Source organism: Protobothrops mucrosquamatus, unplaced genomic scaffold (assembly GCF_001527695.2).
Source record: "Protobothrops mucrosquamatus isolate PMUCROS unplaced genomic scaffold, P.Mucros_1.0 scaffold1946, whole genome shotgun sequence".
NCBI lineage: Eukaryota > Metazoa > Chordata > Lepidosauria > Squamata > Viperidae > Protobothrops > Protobothrops mucrosquamatus.
This window is the reverse complement of record NW_015388067.1, coordinates 366,337-385,458: the sequence shown is the minus strand read 5'-3', so window position 1 is coordinate 385,458 and position 19,122 is coordinate 366,337. Positions and strand designations below refer to the sequence as shown.

Here is a 19,122-nt window from a genome sequence, read left to right as displayed (position 1 = left end):
TTCATTTTGGCCTTCCTTATATCTGCTTCGGCTTCTGCTTCAGCTTCTGCTTCAGCTTCTCTTTGAGCTGCTTCTGCTTCTGCATCAGCCTTCCTTTTAGCTGCTTCCGCTTCTGCATGAGCCTTCCTTTTAGCTGCTTCCGCTTCTGCATCAGCCTTCCTTTTAGCTGCTTCCGCTTCTGCATGAGCCTTCCTTTTAGCTGCTTCCGCTTCTCTTTTGACTGCTTCCACGTTTGCATCAGCCTTCCTTTTAGCTGCATCGGCCTTTCTTTTGGCCCTCATTCGAGCTTCTTCTATTTCCATCGCTTGCAATTCCTTCTTCTTCAGCTGCTCTGCTTGTGCCACATGAAAAACAGCTTCAGCAGCATTAGCATCTCTGATGGCTTGCTCATCTTGTGAAATTTGGGAAGTTCGGCTGTGGCGAGAAGATGCTTTCGAATTGCGGGAGGCACCTGTGAGGTGAGATTGTTGTGACACGCTGGAGTATGCCTTGGATATGTGGCGAAAGGATGATGCCCTTCCAGACGCGTGGGATGGAGCCACGTGCGACCGGTGGGATGGTGCGTGTGAATGGCGGGAAACTTCAGACTCTGCCCTGTCAACCGGTCTGTCTCTCGGGCGAGGCTCGCATTCTGGAGGGCGTTGTGGGCTATCTAGAAGCTTCTTGCGTTCCTTGTTCCGTAACCGAAGACTTTGCATGTCGCGGTCGACGTCTGAGTCTCTTAATTGCTGCTGAATGTCCTTGAGTTGCCGTTCGGAGTCCATCCATTGTGTGAAGGCGTCCTCCTTATCTTCTTCCAGTGCGTGAGCACATTCGGGGGAGGGATCCTCCTTTTGCTCTAGGTAGAGTTTGTGCCATTTCTCCCAGCCTCTTTCATGGCGCTTGTGCATGGTGTGCCATTTCTCCAACAGGTTTGCATGCATGGCTTCAGTTGGCGTTCTTTGTTGTCTCAGATCATAGTGACTTTGAGACGTCTTTGGTCTTACTGAGGCTTGAGCTTCAGCTTCTGTGTACAGGTCAAGGGAGGCTGGTTGCGGCGCTTCTCCTTGGCCGTCTGGTTGGGGTGTCTCCACTAGGCTGGTTGGATGAACCACTTCATCTAGATCAGCGGGACGCTCCGCCATGGTTAGGATAGGTTCAGCGTTGTTCTCAGCTATTTTGAAGCAAATTTGAAGAACTTCTGTCTTTGACCACTAGGGGTCGCTACTTGCCGATCAGCGTCAGAGGTGCTGTGTGTGGGTGGAGGTGGCTGGGAGCGTTCTCCTGTGGTTCCTAGCTATTGAGAAGCAAATTGGATGAACTTCACTTTTCGACCACTAGGGGTCGCTGTCTGCGTACCAGCTACCGGGGTGATCTTCTTTCGAGGTACACCCTTTGTCCACTAGAGGGCTTTCTCTGGGCGTGATTAAAGGCTCGCGTGCAGCTCCTCCTTTAACCACTAGGGGACGTCTGAAGAGAGGTCAGCCAAATTCTTCCTATTATCACGTACCTACAAAGGCCATTGAGAGGCATGAACTCCCACCTGGTCGTTAAGTTGCAGGCTGGAACACACTGGGGTATTCAGCTTGTGAGAATAGGCAAGGATTGATGGCTATGTGGCCTTCTTCTGTGACACTCAAAACTGGAAGAAACTTGGGTCTCCAGCCTGATTGGGTGAAAACTCTAGTGGGGGTGTTATAGGCTTGTCCTTCTTCTGTGACACTCAAAACTGTATAGGAGTTTGAATTAAATTATCAAATTGTTGTGATGTGAAAGGAGAAGGAGACCAAAACAAATTTTTTTTCAAGGTGTCATGTGCAGATAGGCCACTAGGGGGCGCTGCTGTCCTGCTATTGGGGCTGGTTCTGCTCTTGCCTCCTGATTCCCTTAACACCGGTTGAAATTCCAGGCATTCCTTAGGGGGGGAGTGAGAGAGAGCAGCTTAATGATTTAATTGCTCTCCTTGACGACCAGTTGCTAAGGTAAGTGAACAAAGGGACGGGAAGGGGCCCCTCTTTGAAGAAGAAGCGATCGGTGCTTGCTTGTTGATTTAAACCCTTAGTTTTAAATCCTTGTGCATTAGGCAAGGTGGGAGACAAGCTTCAATCTTTCAAGGAATGAAGAGTCGCTTGTCAGTCCCAAACAGTTCTTTTGTAAACGTAAACAGCTCTGCAGGCAGTCTTAAGAAACACTCCTCTCACGTCCCCAAGCTTTGAAGTGGCAAGGGGGGGGAAATCTGCCCACACTCTTTTGATTTTAGAAACGCAGCCTTCACAGGCAAGAGTTTTGTTGTTTTAAAACTTGGCTTGCAGAGATGACAGCAAATCAGCAATACAATGCTTCTGAATTACACCTTCAGTCACTTCTAGTTACTTTCACATGCAAGAGAAGTTTGCTTGCTTCTTTAAAGTAGTTTGCAGAGGAAACTTAATCTCATCAATTCACTATTGCAGGAGCTCAGAGGAGAATTAATCTATCAATTTACTATACTGTTTCTAGACAGGATACATGCCTTCATCCAGTCTTTAACAGATAGATAACTCAGAAGAACAAACCAGAGATAATTGCTTTATTCTGGGAATCCTAGACAAACTTACAGTTCGTGGTAGGTCCTTCCAAAATAGGTCTCAGCAATCTGTTTGTCCCACAGGTAAATTGATATTAGATTTTCCCTCTTCTCCCAAGCGTCACATGGTGGGGTAATCGTGAAGTCTGCAGCCGTGTGGCTGCATGCGGTGGTCAGAGAACAAAGGACTGCCCTCAGGCTAATGCCCAGGGATGCCTTTGAAGCTCCGCCCCCTGACCCTTGCTCCCTCCCCTTGCCCTGTTACATAGGTATACATAGAGTTATACAAGATACATAGAGATATACAAGAGAAATGGATCTATGATCCAGAACAGTATCAGAGTGCCTTAGAACTGGTTCTACAGAAAATAGTCTTTTCAGTCTTTCAAATGCGGTTTGACATTCTACTGTTCATTTCAAAGGGTGGCTTGGTTTCAGCTTCCCCTCCCCTTTGGTTTTTAGTAAGTTAGTAATTGGCAATGTGATCTGTGCAAAGGAGGGAATGAATTGCCGGGAAAAATTAGCAAATCCAAGGAAGCTTTGAAAATGCTTCCTAGTGTGGGGCGGAGCCCACTCTAATATAGCTTGGACCTTTTCAGGATCCATCACTATGCTATTTGGTGAGATATGATACCCCAGGTAGTCAATTGTTTCCTTATGAAATTCACACTTAGATAGCTTGGCATACAAGTGGGCTGCTTGGAGTTTTTTCAATACTGCTCTGACTAATTTCATATGCTCCTCTTTTGTTTCAGTAAATATCATGATATCGTCCAGATAAAAAAGCACCGCTTTATACAGGTGCTCCCGGAGCATGTCATTTATTAATTGCATGAACATTGCAGGTGCCCCTTGAAGTCTGCAAGTCAGAACCCTGAATTGGTAACATTCTAGGGGCAATTGAAGACTGTTTTCCACTAATCTCCCTCTTTAATTCTGATTCTGTAATACGCCTCCCTTAAGTCCAGTTTTGAAAAGATCTTTCCTTTCGACAGGTGTGCTAGCATGTCTTTCATCAGACGGAGGGGTAAAGGTTACTCTCACTCACTGTGTTGAGAGACCTGTAATCCACACAGAGGCGAAGAGTCCCATCTTACTTTTCACAAAATAATACGGGGGCTGTGGTTTTGGGCTTTGCCGGTTGGATAAATCCCCTTTCCAGATTTTTTCTATGAACTTTTGCCTCCCATGGGCTCAAGGAATACAGTTTTAGCTTAGGTAATTTCGCCCCCAGGAGTATTTCAATAGCACAGTCTGTGGGTTGGTCGGGGGGCAGTTCGTTGGATTTCTCCTTGCTGAACACTTCAGCTAGATCCCGGTATTCCTCTGATATGCCCTGCAACTACTTTTCCCCCACCGCTGCTGCGCTTTCCAAGGAGCTTCCCTAGTTCTGGGTTTGAGTTGGGGCTCCTGCTTCTATCTTTCCTTTTGTGAATCTCAGTTCTCCCAGCCTCCAGTCCACCCTTGGGTTCCACTTGATCAGCCATGCCATACCCAGGATGAGGGGGCATTCCATGCCACGGGTCACTACAAACGTTAAGAGCCTCTATGTGATCCCCTATGGTGAGCTGGACAGGTAATATGGCAAGAGTAGCTGGTGTCCCGCCCCTGCAATGGACCCATTTAATTGACTGAATGAAATTGATTTCTTCAGCCTCCTCACCAGAATCCCTAAATTCCCCACTAGGGTTGGGCTTATGAGGCAGTGAGTGCAGCCAGAGTCTATTAGGGCTCTTGAGTGTAACCCTCTTGAGCATTCCGGGGCTAAACAGTTCTGGTGAGGGGTGTAATGGGTCCATTTACCAGGGGTTCATCCTCCGAGATGTCATCTGAGGAATTGGGTGGTCCTCTTGGTGGTGTTGTAGTTCCCCTTGCCTGCCTCAATGGAGCTGGGAACTTGACAATCTCCATGCTTTTCATAGCATCTTGTTCGGTTTCGTCAGGGTCTTTCTGGGCTTCCCTCTGGTGGTTTGGTCATGCTTCTGGATGGGGGTCTTTGAGTGGCACTTGGCGGTGTGGTGCCCCTCCTTCCCACATTTGAAACAACCTTTTGCCCTCGGGGTGGCGGGGACTTGCTTCACTGGTTCTCAGGGTGGCTCCACTTCTTCCAGGATCTCCCTCCACATTGTTACCTTCTGGCATGATTGATCTCTGCTTCCTCAGCCAGGATATACCAGTCTTGGAGCCAGTCCGGGTCTCCCAGAGGGATGCAGGCATAATACAGGTTGTTGTTCAGTCCATCCTTGAAATGGTCCACCAGGATATCTTCTGGCCAGTTCAGCTTGCTAGCTAGGGCTCAGAAGTCTTGTGTTTATTCCGCTATGGGTCACTGTTGTCCTTGTCTAACAGTCTTGATGCATTCCCACTCTTTCTGATCAGCCAAAGGGTCCTCACATCAGTGCCTGAGAGCTGCCATGAACTGATTGAAGTTTTGCTTTTCTGTGGCATTGGCGTCGTGAAGATCTATCACCCAGTCTGCTGCATCACCATCTAGGGCTGTTTGTACAATCCATATTCGACCACGGTCGCTAGGTATTTCACGACCATATTCTTCCATGTAGTTTAATACTTGAGTCAGGAAAAACCCCAGTCAGCATGGCTCCCCGCAGTATCTCACCCCTAATGGCAGGAACTTCTGGATGGTTTGATGTCCCCTCCATCTCCTGGGTCAGTGGCCATTGCCTGGGGTAACTGAGGTTGTGGTGATGGTTGCTGCCTCTGTGGTGCTGGTGGAAGGGCCTGGGATTGCTGGTTTGCCCCCCCATCAATCGTTTCGGCTGAGTCTGGACTGGTGGTGCCTTGGCATGGGTCAGCGTTCTCTTCCTTCATGGAATCAAAGGCAACCCTCAGCATGTCGATGGATTGCTCTAGGAACCGGTTGGAATTGGGTGGCCGGTCGTCTTTGTCTTCACTGAGGCAAAGCAATCTCTCCATGTCGGCCTTCTAACCCGGTTGGCGACTGCCACATTTGAATGTCACCTTCCTGGATTTCTTCTCTCAGTCCTCCTTCTTCCCAATACTCATCAACCACCTTGGTTTGTGGTGGTGTTCAGCAACCATCACCTCATCTGATGAGCTCGAGGATTGAGAACAGTATCTGCTGGGCTTTGCCTAGTGAAAGAACTCCCCCCCTCCCATGGCAGGTTCTTCCCTTTCCATTCCTATATCAGACATCATTTGTTTAGTCTCCCAGTAAGAGTCTTTCTTCCGGGTTGACTATTACTGCAGATCCTGCCTAATGTCAGGTCCCACTTCAATATCTCATCCCAAGAAAGCAGGAGTCTTGGAACAGTTTCATTCCAAAAGAAATTTTTATTAGGAGAAGCTGATAGCAGGCATAGAAGGCAGGATATGAGATTTCCCACTCAGATCAATAGGTTAAAAGAGTCCCAAGCAAACCCCACCCCAATAGTTCATCTGGTCAGTTCAAGTGAGCCAATACCCAGATGTTAAGTTCGCTATGGGAATGGAGCTGATAACGGAGTTCATTCCCATGCCTGTGAAGACGTTCTTGGGTCTTCGCACCTTTCTCTTCCGCAGCAAGAGATAAGCCAGATGGCCAGAGGCAGATTCTTTTCTCACCTCAGGTTGACAACAAGGGAGAGACAGTTCAAAGAGCAAATATGTAGAAACAGTGTAGAGGATACATTGTAGCAAAGCAAAAGGGCATCCCACAGGGCCTTCCCCTCTCTCCCTCAGGAGAATGGCAGAAACCACAGAAAGAAATGAAGAGAAATGAAATGGATTCCCCCCTAGGAAGGAAATGGATTCTGACAAGCCCATTCCTTCAGTTCACATAAGGATTCGCTTTTTCAACCAAAACAGCCCTAGGATTTAAGATCTTTCAATCCCAGGTGCCACTATGAAGCTCATTACTTCCAAATGCACCTCCATCTGCATACCTAGGGGCTCGGTGGCAAATGTTGCTGGGATGCCCCCTGTGACAGAGCTGTCCAGTTGACAAAATGCCACCAGGACTTTCAACCACATCAGCCAAATACCCAAGGCTGGGTTCACTAAGCACCTGAGATTAGCCTTCAACCTGGACATGGGGGAAATACAACTCTATGGGGACAGTCACTCGTGTGACCAGGTCACTTACCAAGGGGTCATCATCATCCTCAGTGTCCATGAACCCTGGCCGTTGTCTGTTGGGGTTGAAGTTGTTCCCTCAGACTCTTTTGGCATTGGGAGTGAACTCTACGACCTCCACTCCTTTCAGTGCAATCTTCTTACCTTGTGCTGGCCCTTTCATCATTTTCCCCATGGGGTTTGGGCTGGCTTTCTTTACTGGACACCTGATTTTACATTCAGCAGCCTGATGCCCTTCTTGACCACACTTGAAGCAGGCAGTCAACCAGGCTGGTGAAGGTTGGAGTTTTGCAGTTTCTTTTTTCACCCAGATGAGCCTTCTTTCAGGATTTTGCTGCTCGGTACTTGTTTTGAGCTTGATCAATCTCCACTTCTTCATCAAGCACACACCAGCTATGTAGAGTCATAGGGGATCCTTGAACCATACAAGCATAGTAAAAGTCATCATTCAGCCCATCTTTGAAACAGCTAATGAGGATGTCTTCTGGACAGTCAAAGTAGCATGCCAGATTGTGGAATTCCTCAGTATACTCCACCACAGCTCTATGCCCCTGCCTCATAGTCTTAATGCAGTCTGTAGCTTTCTGGTCAGCTGGGGGGTCTTGAACCAATGGCGGAGCATGGTCATAAAATGATTAAAGTTTCTCAGCTCAGGAGCATTTGTGTTGTGGAGGGTTATCATCTAGCGGGCAGCTGCTCCATCTAATGCCAACATGACACACCTCACTGGTGCCTTCAGTGGGGATGTCTGGCCCATACTCCTGCATGTAAGTTAGGATGTGGGCCAGGAAAAATCCCAACTGCTGGGAGTCCCCATCGAATCTCATCCCTAGCAGCGGGGCATTTCTTCTTCAGGTATCTGCTCCTCTGCCACCCCGGTATGTTGGTGGGGTTACTTTGTGCGGATACTGCCATTGTCGCCACCCCAGCTGGGGATACCAGGACCCCTGCAGTGGTGTTTAAGGGAGAAGCTCTCCCACCATTATCTTCCTCTCAGGTTTGATGATCCTCCACTGAGGTCAACTTTGCCACGGTTCCACACACCTTAAGACTTTGGAACCTTTCAATTATGGTGTGCATAGCTTGCTTCATGAGGAAGTCAGCATGGTCGACTTCACCGCTTTCTTCCTCCTCATACTCGAGTTCTTCTACATCTGCTTACCATTTGTGCCACTGGCTATCTTGGGTGAGAGTCACTTTCTTAGTCCTCCCTTCCCAATTGTCCTTCTTCCAGACACCAATGGATTTTGAGGAGTCCTCTAGGCTGGCAGCCTCCTTCCTCCATTCAGAGAGGTCTGCTGTGGGGCTTGCCTTAGCAGAGGCTTCCCCCTAGCACTCAGCTTCCTCTTGGTCACTGCCTTGTGACAACAGATCTTGCATGGTCCCCATAGTAGAGGTAAAAGCCTTTCCGGGTTCACCACTATTGCAGATTCTGCTTAATGTAAGGACCTGCCCCAGCAGCCCCCTCAGGAAAGCATGACTCTTGACTCCATGTGGTTAATCAAAACATTTTTTACTGAGAGTTCATCCCATCTCTGAAATCCCCCTACCTAATTTTCAAGCAGTTACAGTGTTACAACAAAAGTATGCAAAGAATGCCTCCTCAAAGAGGACCTCCTCCCCCCTCCACCAGAATGGCACGACACCTGAAAAAGGAGACCTGACAGTTGAAATGAAAAAACTAGTAATAATAGCAGAAATGGTAGAGAAAAGAGCAAAAAAGATCAAGAATTGGTCAGCACCAGGTGAAGATGAACTGCATGGTTTTTGGCTGAAACATCTGATTGGTCTATATACCCACTCACTGCCAAGCAGTTTAACAACATACTAAAAGGAGGTGAAATTGAAGAGTGGCTAACATCTGGGAAAACTTACCTGATAATGAAAGATATAACCACAAGGGCTGCACCAGACAACTACATGCCAATTACTTGCTTACCAACAACTTTCAAATTGCTAACTGGTGAGGTAGCTGATGCAGTACAATAGTATGTAGTTGAAAACAATCTCCTTCCACTTGAGCAGAAAGGAAACCACCCAATAGCAGAGGAACAAAAAATCGACTCTTAATTAACAAAATGATTTTAGAAAACTGCAAGAGAAGGAAGACCAACCTAAATGTATCATGGATCAACTACAAAAAGGCATTTGATTCTCTGCCACTTGACTGGATAATCAAGTGCCTAAAAAAACAGCAGTTAGTAGAAATATCAGAAACTTTGTGAAAAGATTGATGGCACAGTGGAAGACACAGTTGCAAGTCAATGGTGAGAGACTGCGAGAGGTTAATATCAAGAAAGGAATATTTCAAGGAAATTCACTATCACCACTACTATTTGTCACTGCACTGTTTCCTCTGTCAACAATACTGAATAATTCAGGCCATGACTATCAAACATTAAAAACATCTGCCAGACTATTCCACCTTCTTTACATGGACAATCTGAAGCTGTATGGAAAAACTCCATTTGAAATAGTTTTGCTGCTCAACATTGTCCATATATATAGTCAAGATATTACAATGGAGTTTGGATTGGACAAATGTGCACTCACTATCAAACAGGGAAAATAGTGAAAACTGAAGGAATCAAGATGCCCCATAAAAATAACATTAAGAGTCTGGCTGAGGATGATGACTACAAATACTTAGTAACCTTCAAACTGACAACATCAAGCACACTGAAGTCAAGAAAAAGATTAGAAGTGAATACATCAAGAGAGTGAAGATCTTAAAATCCAAACTCAATGGAGGAAATGCCATCAAAGCAATCAGCATCTGGGCAATTCCAGTCATTAGATACACAGCTGGAATAGTAGATTGGACTCAAGCAGAACTAAAAGCAGTGGATAGGAAGACCAAAAAAATAATGACAATGAATCATGCCCTTTAGCTGCACAGTGGCATTGACAGACTCTACCTACCAAGGCAAATAGATGGGCATGGATTGTTGTAAGTATATCAGATGCTTGAAGAAGAAAAAAATAGCTTTGGAAGAATATCTGAAAGACAATGAAGAAGGCACACTGAAGTTAGTATGCCAGGAAGGCTTATTGACAATTGGAGAGACCAAACTGGCCTACAAGAAAAACCAACTGCAGAACAGAATGGAGACATGGGAAGACAAAGCACTACATAGCCAATACATTAAAAAAATAGCACAGAAAGCAGATAATAACAAGACCTAGCAATGGCTAAGAGCAGGAAAGTTGAAGAAAGAGACTGAGGAACTCTGGCTGAACAAGACCAGGCCTTAAGGACAATATACACAAAGCCAGAATTGAGAAGACAATAAGTGCCACCCATGCAAAGAAGCTGAAGAAACAATGTACCACCTGGTAAACTGCTGCAAGAAAATCGCCCATATTGACTACAAGAAGCAGCATGACAAAGTAGCAACAATGTTGCATTGGAAGATTGCAAAAAATATCATTTGCCTGCAAACAAGAACTGGGGAGGAGACTATAAAATAGAGAAAGTCATAGAAAATGAAGAAGTTAATTTGCTGTGGGACTTTAAAATTCAAACAGACAGGCACCTGCCACATAACACCTGAGACTTAAAAATTGTCAATAAGAAAGACAAAAAAGTCTGAATAATAGATGTGGCAGTGCCTGGAGATAGCAGAATAGAACATAAAGAATTGGAAAAGATAACAAAATACAAAGACCTATAAATAGAAATAGAACTACTGTGGCAAAGGCAAGCAAGTACCAATAATAATAGGAGCCTTGGATGCAATCCCAAAACAACTGGAGCACCACTTGAACACCATTGGTATTGACAAATTTGCCATCAGTCAGTTGCAAAAGGCGGTGTTACTGGTAACAGCTTCCATCCTGCAATGATATCTGTAACACCATCGAACATCCAGATCTTCCTATCCTAGATCCTTGGTAAGGACTTGATAGGTAGACAAAAATGTCAAATCCAGTCTGAACATCTGGCTGACTGTGCAATGAGATAACAATAATAATATAGACCAAATGCAAACAATGGCATGACAAAGTAGCAACAATGGTGCATTGTAAGATCTGCAGGAAATATCATTTGCCTGCAAACAGGAACTGGTGGGTCACAGAGACCAGAGGTTTTGTTTTCCAAGCTTTCCAAGCTTGTTTTCCAAGCTTTCCAAGCTTTCCAAGCTTTCAGACTTGTGCTGGTGGGACCTTACAATAGAAAAAACCATAGAAAATGAAGAAGCTAAAGTATTCTGGGACTTCAGAATTTAAACCAACAGACACCTGCCATATACCAGATTTAACAATTGTTAAATGGAGGACTCTGGATAATGGATATGGCACAACCTGGAGACAGCAGAATAGAAGAGAAAGAACTGGAGAAGATAACGAAATACAAAGACCTGGAAATAGAACGACTGTGGCAAAAGAAAGCAAAGATTGTAATGTACCTTGGGTGCATCCCAAGACAACTGGAGCACCACTTGAACATCAACACTGACAAATTCACTGTCAGTCAATTGCAAAAGGGAGTTTTACTTGGAACAGCTTATATCCCGCCATGATACTTCTAATACTACCAAACATTAACATCTGCCTATTCCAGGTTCTTGGGAAGGACTAGACAGGTAGATAAAAATGCCAAATCCAGTCTGAAAATCTGACTGACTGTGTGATGAACAAAAGTTAGATAGTAAGGAATTTAGCGTACTAGTAATTTGAAGAGAGGAGACATGTCCTGTCAATTCTTGTCCCTAATTTGATGTTTGAATTCTCAGTGATGAGAACAGCTGTTACACCGGTGCAGATGTCTGTACTCTCAATTGAAAGTTACTATCATTGAATGAAAACAGGCACTTACAGACAGCAATGGAAGAAGCTGAATTATTTCCCCAGTAAAAATAAGGTAAATAGAAGAGTATTTGGAAAATAAATTTATCTAAAATTACAATTAATGAAATCTACCCTTTCTTTTTGATATGCTAAAATATAGCCAAGATCTTCTGCTAAATTCTGAACAATTGAAGTCTGTCTTGATGAGTGACATGTAAAAGTAATTATAATATAAATATATCAAGTTATGTAAAAATGTTGCCTGAAATGTTTCTCTGACTTTGCTACAGATCATTGATAGGTATCAAGTAGAAATAAGTATTGTTCGATAAATGAGCCAACCAAATATTTTACAGCTCTTTACTGTACTTTATTAATGGGAATTCTTCATTAACTCTTCTGCAAAGCAGATTGGTTTCACATTATAATACTTTCCTTCCACTCAGGAAATAAAATATTTCTTTTAAATATATGAAGGTCCTGATTATATGTGTAGAATTTAAATTTGGTCAAAATCTAACATGGTAAATGCTGAGGGATTATTAATCAATCCCTCTATTGTAGCATAACTATCTTCTAGAGATGTATTGTTTACATATAAGATAGGTTCTGTCAGAACCTGGTCCTTCTATGGGCATGGGATTTCTTATTCTCTTCGAGTTCTGGCATTCTCCTGGGGGGAGAGGGCGAAGCTTGGGATGCTGATGCTTATTTCCTTTGCTTTGTTCCTTGCTCTATCCTCTTTAATGTTTCTCTAGTGGGGTGAGAATGGAATGTGCCTCCGGCCATCTGCCCTATCTCTGGCCGCGGAAGAAATGGCGCAGAGACCTAACAGCCTTGGAAGCAGTATTTTATCACTCCATTCCCACAGCGTTTTCACACCTGCAGATTGGCCTGTTTGAACCATCCGGATGGACAGTTGGGGTGGGGTTATTTTGGATTCTTTTGACTATTTGATTCACGCAGGAAACCCTCAGATCCTGCCTTCTATTCCTGCTGTCAACATCTCCAAATAAAAGTTCCTTTTGAAATGCTGCTGCTTCAAGAGTTCTGCTTCCTTGGGAGGACTGGTTGAGGCAGGTCCTTACAAGTTCAATCTTATATAATATTTTATTAGTTTTCTAATTTTACAATAAAGTATTTTAAAAGCAACATGGTGGCTGGGTTAATCAATAGTTCAATAACATACATAAATCTTTAGTACAAATCTCAAGTTACAACATCAGATATTTCCTCTCTTTTTCCCTCAATATCTACTATCTCATATTAGGCTAATATAGTTCTTATTATTATCAACTAAGTAAAAACATTATTACATGTATCAATAATTTTTAGCTTATACATATCTTAATTGTGTTTACACATTCAATCCTTATATACAATCAATGTCCTGTTATTTCTTTTTCCCCAAGATTTAATTTCCCATCAATATTCATGTTAACATTTGATATTTATAATTTCCAAGCTTTAGGTAACCAAAGTTTCCCTTATCTCAACTTCTTCTTTTTTCCTTTTTCATAACAAAATCTAATATTCTAAATACACATCTTATCTATTTGAGTATAGTCTTGTTCTGTTTTCTAAAAGTTATCTATCCATATTAAACTATCTAATTAATAATACAGTATCCCCTTGAATAAATCAAAACCATTATATGTACTATCTCAGTTAATCAATAGATCAGTAATATTCATATTTTTTTTTGTTTGGGTCTAATTTTTAAAAGTTAAAATCCTCTCTTTTTCTGGTAATATTCTTTATCTCATATTAAGCAAACAGAATTCTTATTTTCAACTGATTTCCAAATATTTTAAATTAGGTGACCAAAATTCCTCTTATCTCAACTTCTCCCTTTTTCCCTTTTCATACCAAAGTCTATTTATCTTGTTACACATCTTACCTATTCAATTATAGTGATACTTTATTTTCTAAAAATTATCTATTTTCCACCATAATCAACCCTCTAATTAGTAATATGAAATTCCCTCTAATAAATCAAAACCCTAATTTTCTTCAGCTTTACTCTGGCTTTTTCCCTTTGGCAAGTAGCCTTCCATGTCAGTGCATTTAAATCATCAAATAGTTCTCCCTCTATTATTATATATATTATTTGAAGTAAGAAAGACCATTTAGTTGCAGTTTTTTTTTTAAAAACTAGCCCATTTGTATTCATTTGATTGCCTCCCTATTACTCCAATTTCCCACGATTATCCTGATAGGTTTATCTTCCATTCAATCTGTTCTTCCTTTTCCTCAAAATTCTTCTGATTTATATAGAAAGTCTTTTCCATTTTCAGTGTTGTCACTCCCTTTTCTGAATTTTCCATTGGCTGGATTTGTTGGTCAATTAAGTCCTCCATCTTAGTGTTTGGTTGTTCCACTTCTCCTGTTATTTTCTGCATTGTTAGTTCTTTGGTTGTAGTCAAAATCTGGGTTTGTATATCTAAGATGGCATCTTGTTCCTTTATGTTGCATCTTATTTTGTCACAAGCTGAGAGAATAGTTTCGTGTATTGATTTCAATATGGAAAGGATTTTTTATTTCCATCCATATTCTCTTAATAGTGTATTAAGTTGAAGATTTTAGAATCAAACATTAAAAATAGTTCAAGCAGGTCAAATATGTCGCCCAAAAGTTCTCTATTATAGCTGAGTTTCTCACAGGTGGTATCTGTCAAGGTCAGAAGAATTTTATCTGGAGTCTGGGCTTCAAGCCAAATCTCTTTTAGGCAATAACCAGAAAGGAAGGCAGTGCAGAGAGTGGTGAGAATGGCCGAAAAGATCATCGGCAGTTCCCTCCCTCCCATCCAGGACATAGCATAGAAGCGCTGCTTGAGCAGGGTCCATAAGATTATCTGGGACACTACACATCCTCTTCATGACCTGTTTTCCTTGTTACCTTCTGGGAGGAGGCTTCATGGTATCCGAAGCAGAACATCCAGATTCAGCCAGAGTTTCATTCCATACAGCATTAACCTTGCAAACTCTCAAGCTTCCTCCTTCCGTTATATATTCAAGATGGACAATATTTAATATTTATTTGCTACGTATATGTAGGGATGTGGGTCTATACATATGTTGTTCATAATATGTTTAGGTGTGTGTCATGTATATGTTTCACTTTGAGAGCGGGCAACTAAATTTCATTTTTGATGTGTGCCATTGTGCCCACAGTATAAAAATGACAATAAAGGTTATCTTATCTTATCTTATCTTATCTTATCTTATCTTATCTTATCTTATCTTATCTTATCTTATCTTATCAATGCCATTTAAAACTTTTTAAGTCCAAAGTTTTTATGATAGTTTTTCAAGTTTTATTTCTTTTTTTTAAATTAAAGCAAAAGTCTCCAGTAAGAATAGGAAAACTTTTAGTCCCCAAGTTTCCAAAACATACAGATCCAATTAGATTAAAATTGTTCTTATAATTGCTTTAATTCCCCTGGGTAGTTAGTCGCCGCTTTTCTTGGAGGATAGGGTAGATATTCCCTTCCCTCTCTCCTCACAGGGGGAAAAAATACTTTGGGCAGCTTTTACAGGAGAAAATACTTAAAGTCTTAAAGAGAAGATCATATCTCACCAGTTTCATCTGCGTTGCTTTGAAGGTGCTTGATGGTAATTTTGACTTCGGCTATCAGCAGCTTAGTGACGAGCCATATTGCTATGGCCGGTCTTTCTCCCACTGATTTGGAGGGCTGCCCTAGATCAAGCGGAAGGGCTGCTGCCCTCCTGCAATCAAGCGGGGGTCCCCTCCTTGCTCGTCGCCCCTACAGGGCAACTTTCGACCTTTTCCAGGGTTCCCCAGCAGGATGAATTTGGATGCAGAAGACGGAGCTCGCCTTCCTGTGTCTGCAGGTGCTGTGATGGCAAACTGGAAATGTTACAAGTTCAATCTTGTGAAAACAATATTACTTTATGTATTTTAAATACTTTAATTATTTGATTTACATCAAATACAGTAATTGCGTAAATTATTCCTGTTCTCATTTGATCAAAATGCTAGTTAATTACAGGTTTGCAGATGAAGCTGGAGTCACAGAAACTGTCCCTTATTTGTTTTTCTTTTGCAACTTAGCTAACATTGCAGTTTTTGAGTGTATTCTGGCAACAGAGGTAGCAGAGAGCACAAGCTACTAGGGCAGGGTTGAGAAAAGCAAGCAGTCTATTCACAGAGGTCTGTCAATAGTTTCCTTTGCAAAGTGATAGAATGAGAAAGAGCAGAAGAATTCATAAGAGAGAAAGAACATTAGAAAACAAGACAGATGACTCAGATGAAGGAAGCAAGTACAACAGAATGAGAGAGAGAGAGAGAGAGAGAATGCATAATTCATGGGACTGATTCACAAGGGGCTTTGATTTACTGGAGTTTTCCAATAAAGCAAGAGTGGCAGAAAGTTCTTACTCACTTCAGATCAAATTCTGACAATGACTAAATCTCTGTATTTAGGTAGCTGCAAAATCCCTCCTCGTCTTTGCTGGTAGCCCATGTTCAGGAAAGTAATTGATAGATGTTTTACATTAAAGCTGGTACTTTAAGCACTACTCACTGACCTCATTACCAAGGCAGAAGAAAGATCAGTTAGCATAAGAGATCAAGTTCCACCAGTATACCTTTGTGCCCCTAAATGGACTAAAGATAAATATATTAAACTAACTATTGGAATGTGCAGTTGTCCTCAAATTCCCACCTAGCCTTGAATTCCTCATTTTAAGTGAAAATTTTAATCTGATTATTGTGGAGTGTAATTGTGAGGAAGAGACTCATGTCCATCTCCTTAAATAATTGGAGGAAAGATTTTAAAATTAAAGGAAAGTGGCATTATTACTTAGCATAGCTATGGATTAAAAAGAAAATAGAAATAGAAATAGGAGTTGGAAGGGATCTTGTAGGTCATCTAGTCCAACCCCCCGCTCAAGCAGGAGACCCTACACCATTTCTGCAGTCCAGTCTCTTCTTGAAAGTTTCCAGTGATGAAGTTTCCCACAACTTCTGAAGGCAATCTGTTCCACTGGTTGATTGTTGTCACTGTCAGAAAATTTCTCTTTATTTCTAGGTTGAATCTCTCCTTGATCAGTTTCTATCTGTTATTCCTTGTCTGGCCTTCAAGTGCTTTGGAAAATAGATTGACCCCCTCCTCTCTGGGAGACCCTCTCAAATATTGGAACACTGCATTAAATTAAGCATAAAACATTCTAGATTAAGACAGGATACCTGGGGTCATTGTTTATGCTTCATTGGAGAGTTCATAGAGTATAGATGATAATAAAAATTTAACACCTTGTTTTACTTTCATCTGATACTCTCATTCATGTTTTGGACATACTTACATTTTAGCTCAAGTTTGATGAAATCTGAATTCCCCCGATTCTCAAGGAAGACTCCATCAGGGGCTGATGTTTTGAAATAGAATGAAATGTCAGCACTGGTCTCTCCTTGGAAGGTAGAGAAGTGGAGATATGAAGATCGAGTAACAAATGATGCAGAATTCCAATAATTCTCTGTAAAATATAAAAATATAGTTCTTTTGAGTTATGTGCTACTTAAAATTAAACAAAATGAAAAATACTTTTTACAAAGGATCAGAAAGCTGAGGTTTGAAATGGGAAGCATGCTATCATATTTGTCTTCTATACAGAAAAATATTTTAATTAAAATATTAATAGTTTGATTCTTTTATTGATAAACAATTGCAGCTTAATATTGCCTATAATTTAATGGCATGGTTGCTGTTCATAATATATATTATATTAGAAAACTCTACTTGCACTTAATAAACAAGAATGCTTTTTACTTAGCTGCCAAGTTAATGGAAGCTTTCATCTGTTAAATCATACTTGAAACAGGAATCTGAAGAGATTAATTGAATTCATGAAGGTCAACATTGCATCCTTTTGTGATGAGATTTTATGAATTCCACTAAAATTACATTAAAGTTAAAATTCCCAGTTCAGGTATTTTTTTAGATAAACTATAGTGAGAAGAAAGCAAAAAGGCAGTTCTATGAAATCTTGAAGTCTAACAAATGCAGTATATTTGATGTTTAGAGAGTTTATAGACAGATTTCTTAGAAACCCTCAAACTTTACAAATTGAATTAAAAAACAAAACAATGTAATAATATAACTAGAGGCATAATATTATAAAGAGCAAACTTGAATACCAGTTCTAACCAATTACACAGAAGAAATATATATAGAAAGATATTAAGGTAGCTCCCCAGTTAAAGGCAGTCTTCAACTCATCTCCCTCCTTTATCTTTTTTTATTAAAAGTTTAAAAAAAAATTGTACAATATATATCACCCCACCCTCCCCACCCTTCCCACTTCCCAGAGCTGATTACAGGGTACAAATAAACAATAACATAATCTAAATAACATTACCCAACTATACTAACAGTTAAATCCATAACATACTTTAACTCCCTTTAAAAATAAGTATTAACCAATTAACAACAAAAATAATAATATACCTAATTAACAACCAAAATAATAATATAATTAAACCATAAAATTCAAAATAATATTCAACCCTATTAAACTACTAATAATAATCTTAAATTCACTCATAAACTAAATGATACTTTTCAATCTCCTAATTCATCTATATCTATAACATCTCAAAATAATGTTATAATTAAATCATAAACAGAAACTAAATAATACTTTTCAATCTTATACTTCTTCTATCTATAACATCTCAAAATAATATTATAATTAAATCATAAAACTAAAAATAGTATTCAGCCATGTTAAGCTAAATAATACTTTTCATATATAATAATCAAAAGCTAAATAATACTTTTCAATCACATAGTTCTTCTATCTATAACATCTCAAAATAATATTATAATTAAGTCATAAAACTAAAAATAATATTCAACCATATTAAGCTAAATAATACTTTTCATATATAATCAGTCCATCTTCTCCAAACCAAAATATATTTTCTTTGTAAATCCTTCAAATAAGTGGAGATTTTTGACATTTCTACTAAATAAAACATAGCAATGCTCTTACATCTATTATAAAATTAAGCATCAAATTAATTTCTTTAACATCAACTTCATAACACATTACAAGATTAATCCATAAAACTTTAATGTCCCTACACGTCCACCAATTATGACTTCTATATTCCATTCACACCAGATATCTTTAAATTCCAAATCATCTTTTAGGTCAATATAAAAGAAAACTTTAGTTAATTAATTTTGAGAGAACCTTTCTTATTTCTACTTAAATCTAAGACTCAATTCCAGTCTTTTACTGTTCTTTTTTTCTTTGCTTTTATAAGCTGCACGGGTCATTCTCTGTTCCTTTAAATCAGTGGTTCTCAACCTTTCTAATGCCGTGACCCCATAATACAGTTCCCCATGTTGTGGTGACCCCTTATACATCGCCGGGTGCCAGGGGCATGGCCGGGTGGGTGTGGCCACCACTTATACATCGCCGGATGCCAGGGGCGTGGCCAAGTGGGTGTGGCCACCAAGTGGGCATGGCCACCATGTTGTGGTGACCCCCAACCATAAAATTATTTTCATTGCTATTTCATAACTGTAATTTTGCTACGTTATGAATCGCAATGTAAATATCTGATATGCAGGATGTATTTTCATTTTTACAAATTGAACATAATTAAAGCATAGTGATTATGCTTTCCTCTCTCCCTCTCTTTCCTCTCCCTCTCTTTCTCTC

At 40.8% G+C, this 19,122-nt stretch overlaps 1 protein-coding gene across 1 annotated transcript in view; it reads right to left on the bottom strand.

The window, feature by feature from the left end:
* The window catches only part of LOC107294448 (contactin-associated protein-like 2), a gene marked incomplete at its 3' end in the record, with an annotated part of 224,190 nt that overhangs the window by 160,596 nt on the left and 44,472 nt on the right, over window positions 1–19,122 (bottom strand). The window contains exon 3 of the mRNA XM_015823679.1: window positions 16,756–16,926. Within this exon, the coding sequence (XP_015679165.1) occupies window positions 16,756–16,926 (171 nt within the window). The remainder of the gene's footprint in view (window positions 1–16,755; window positions 16,927–19,122) is intronic.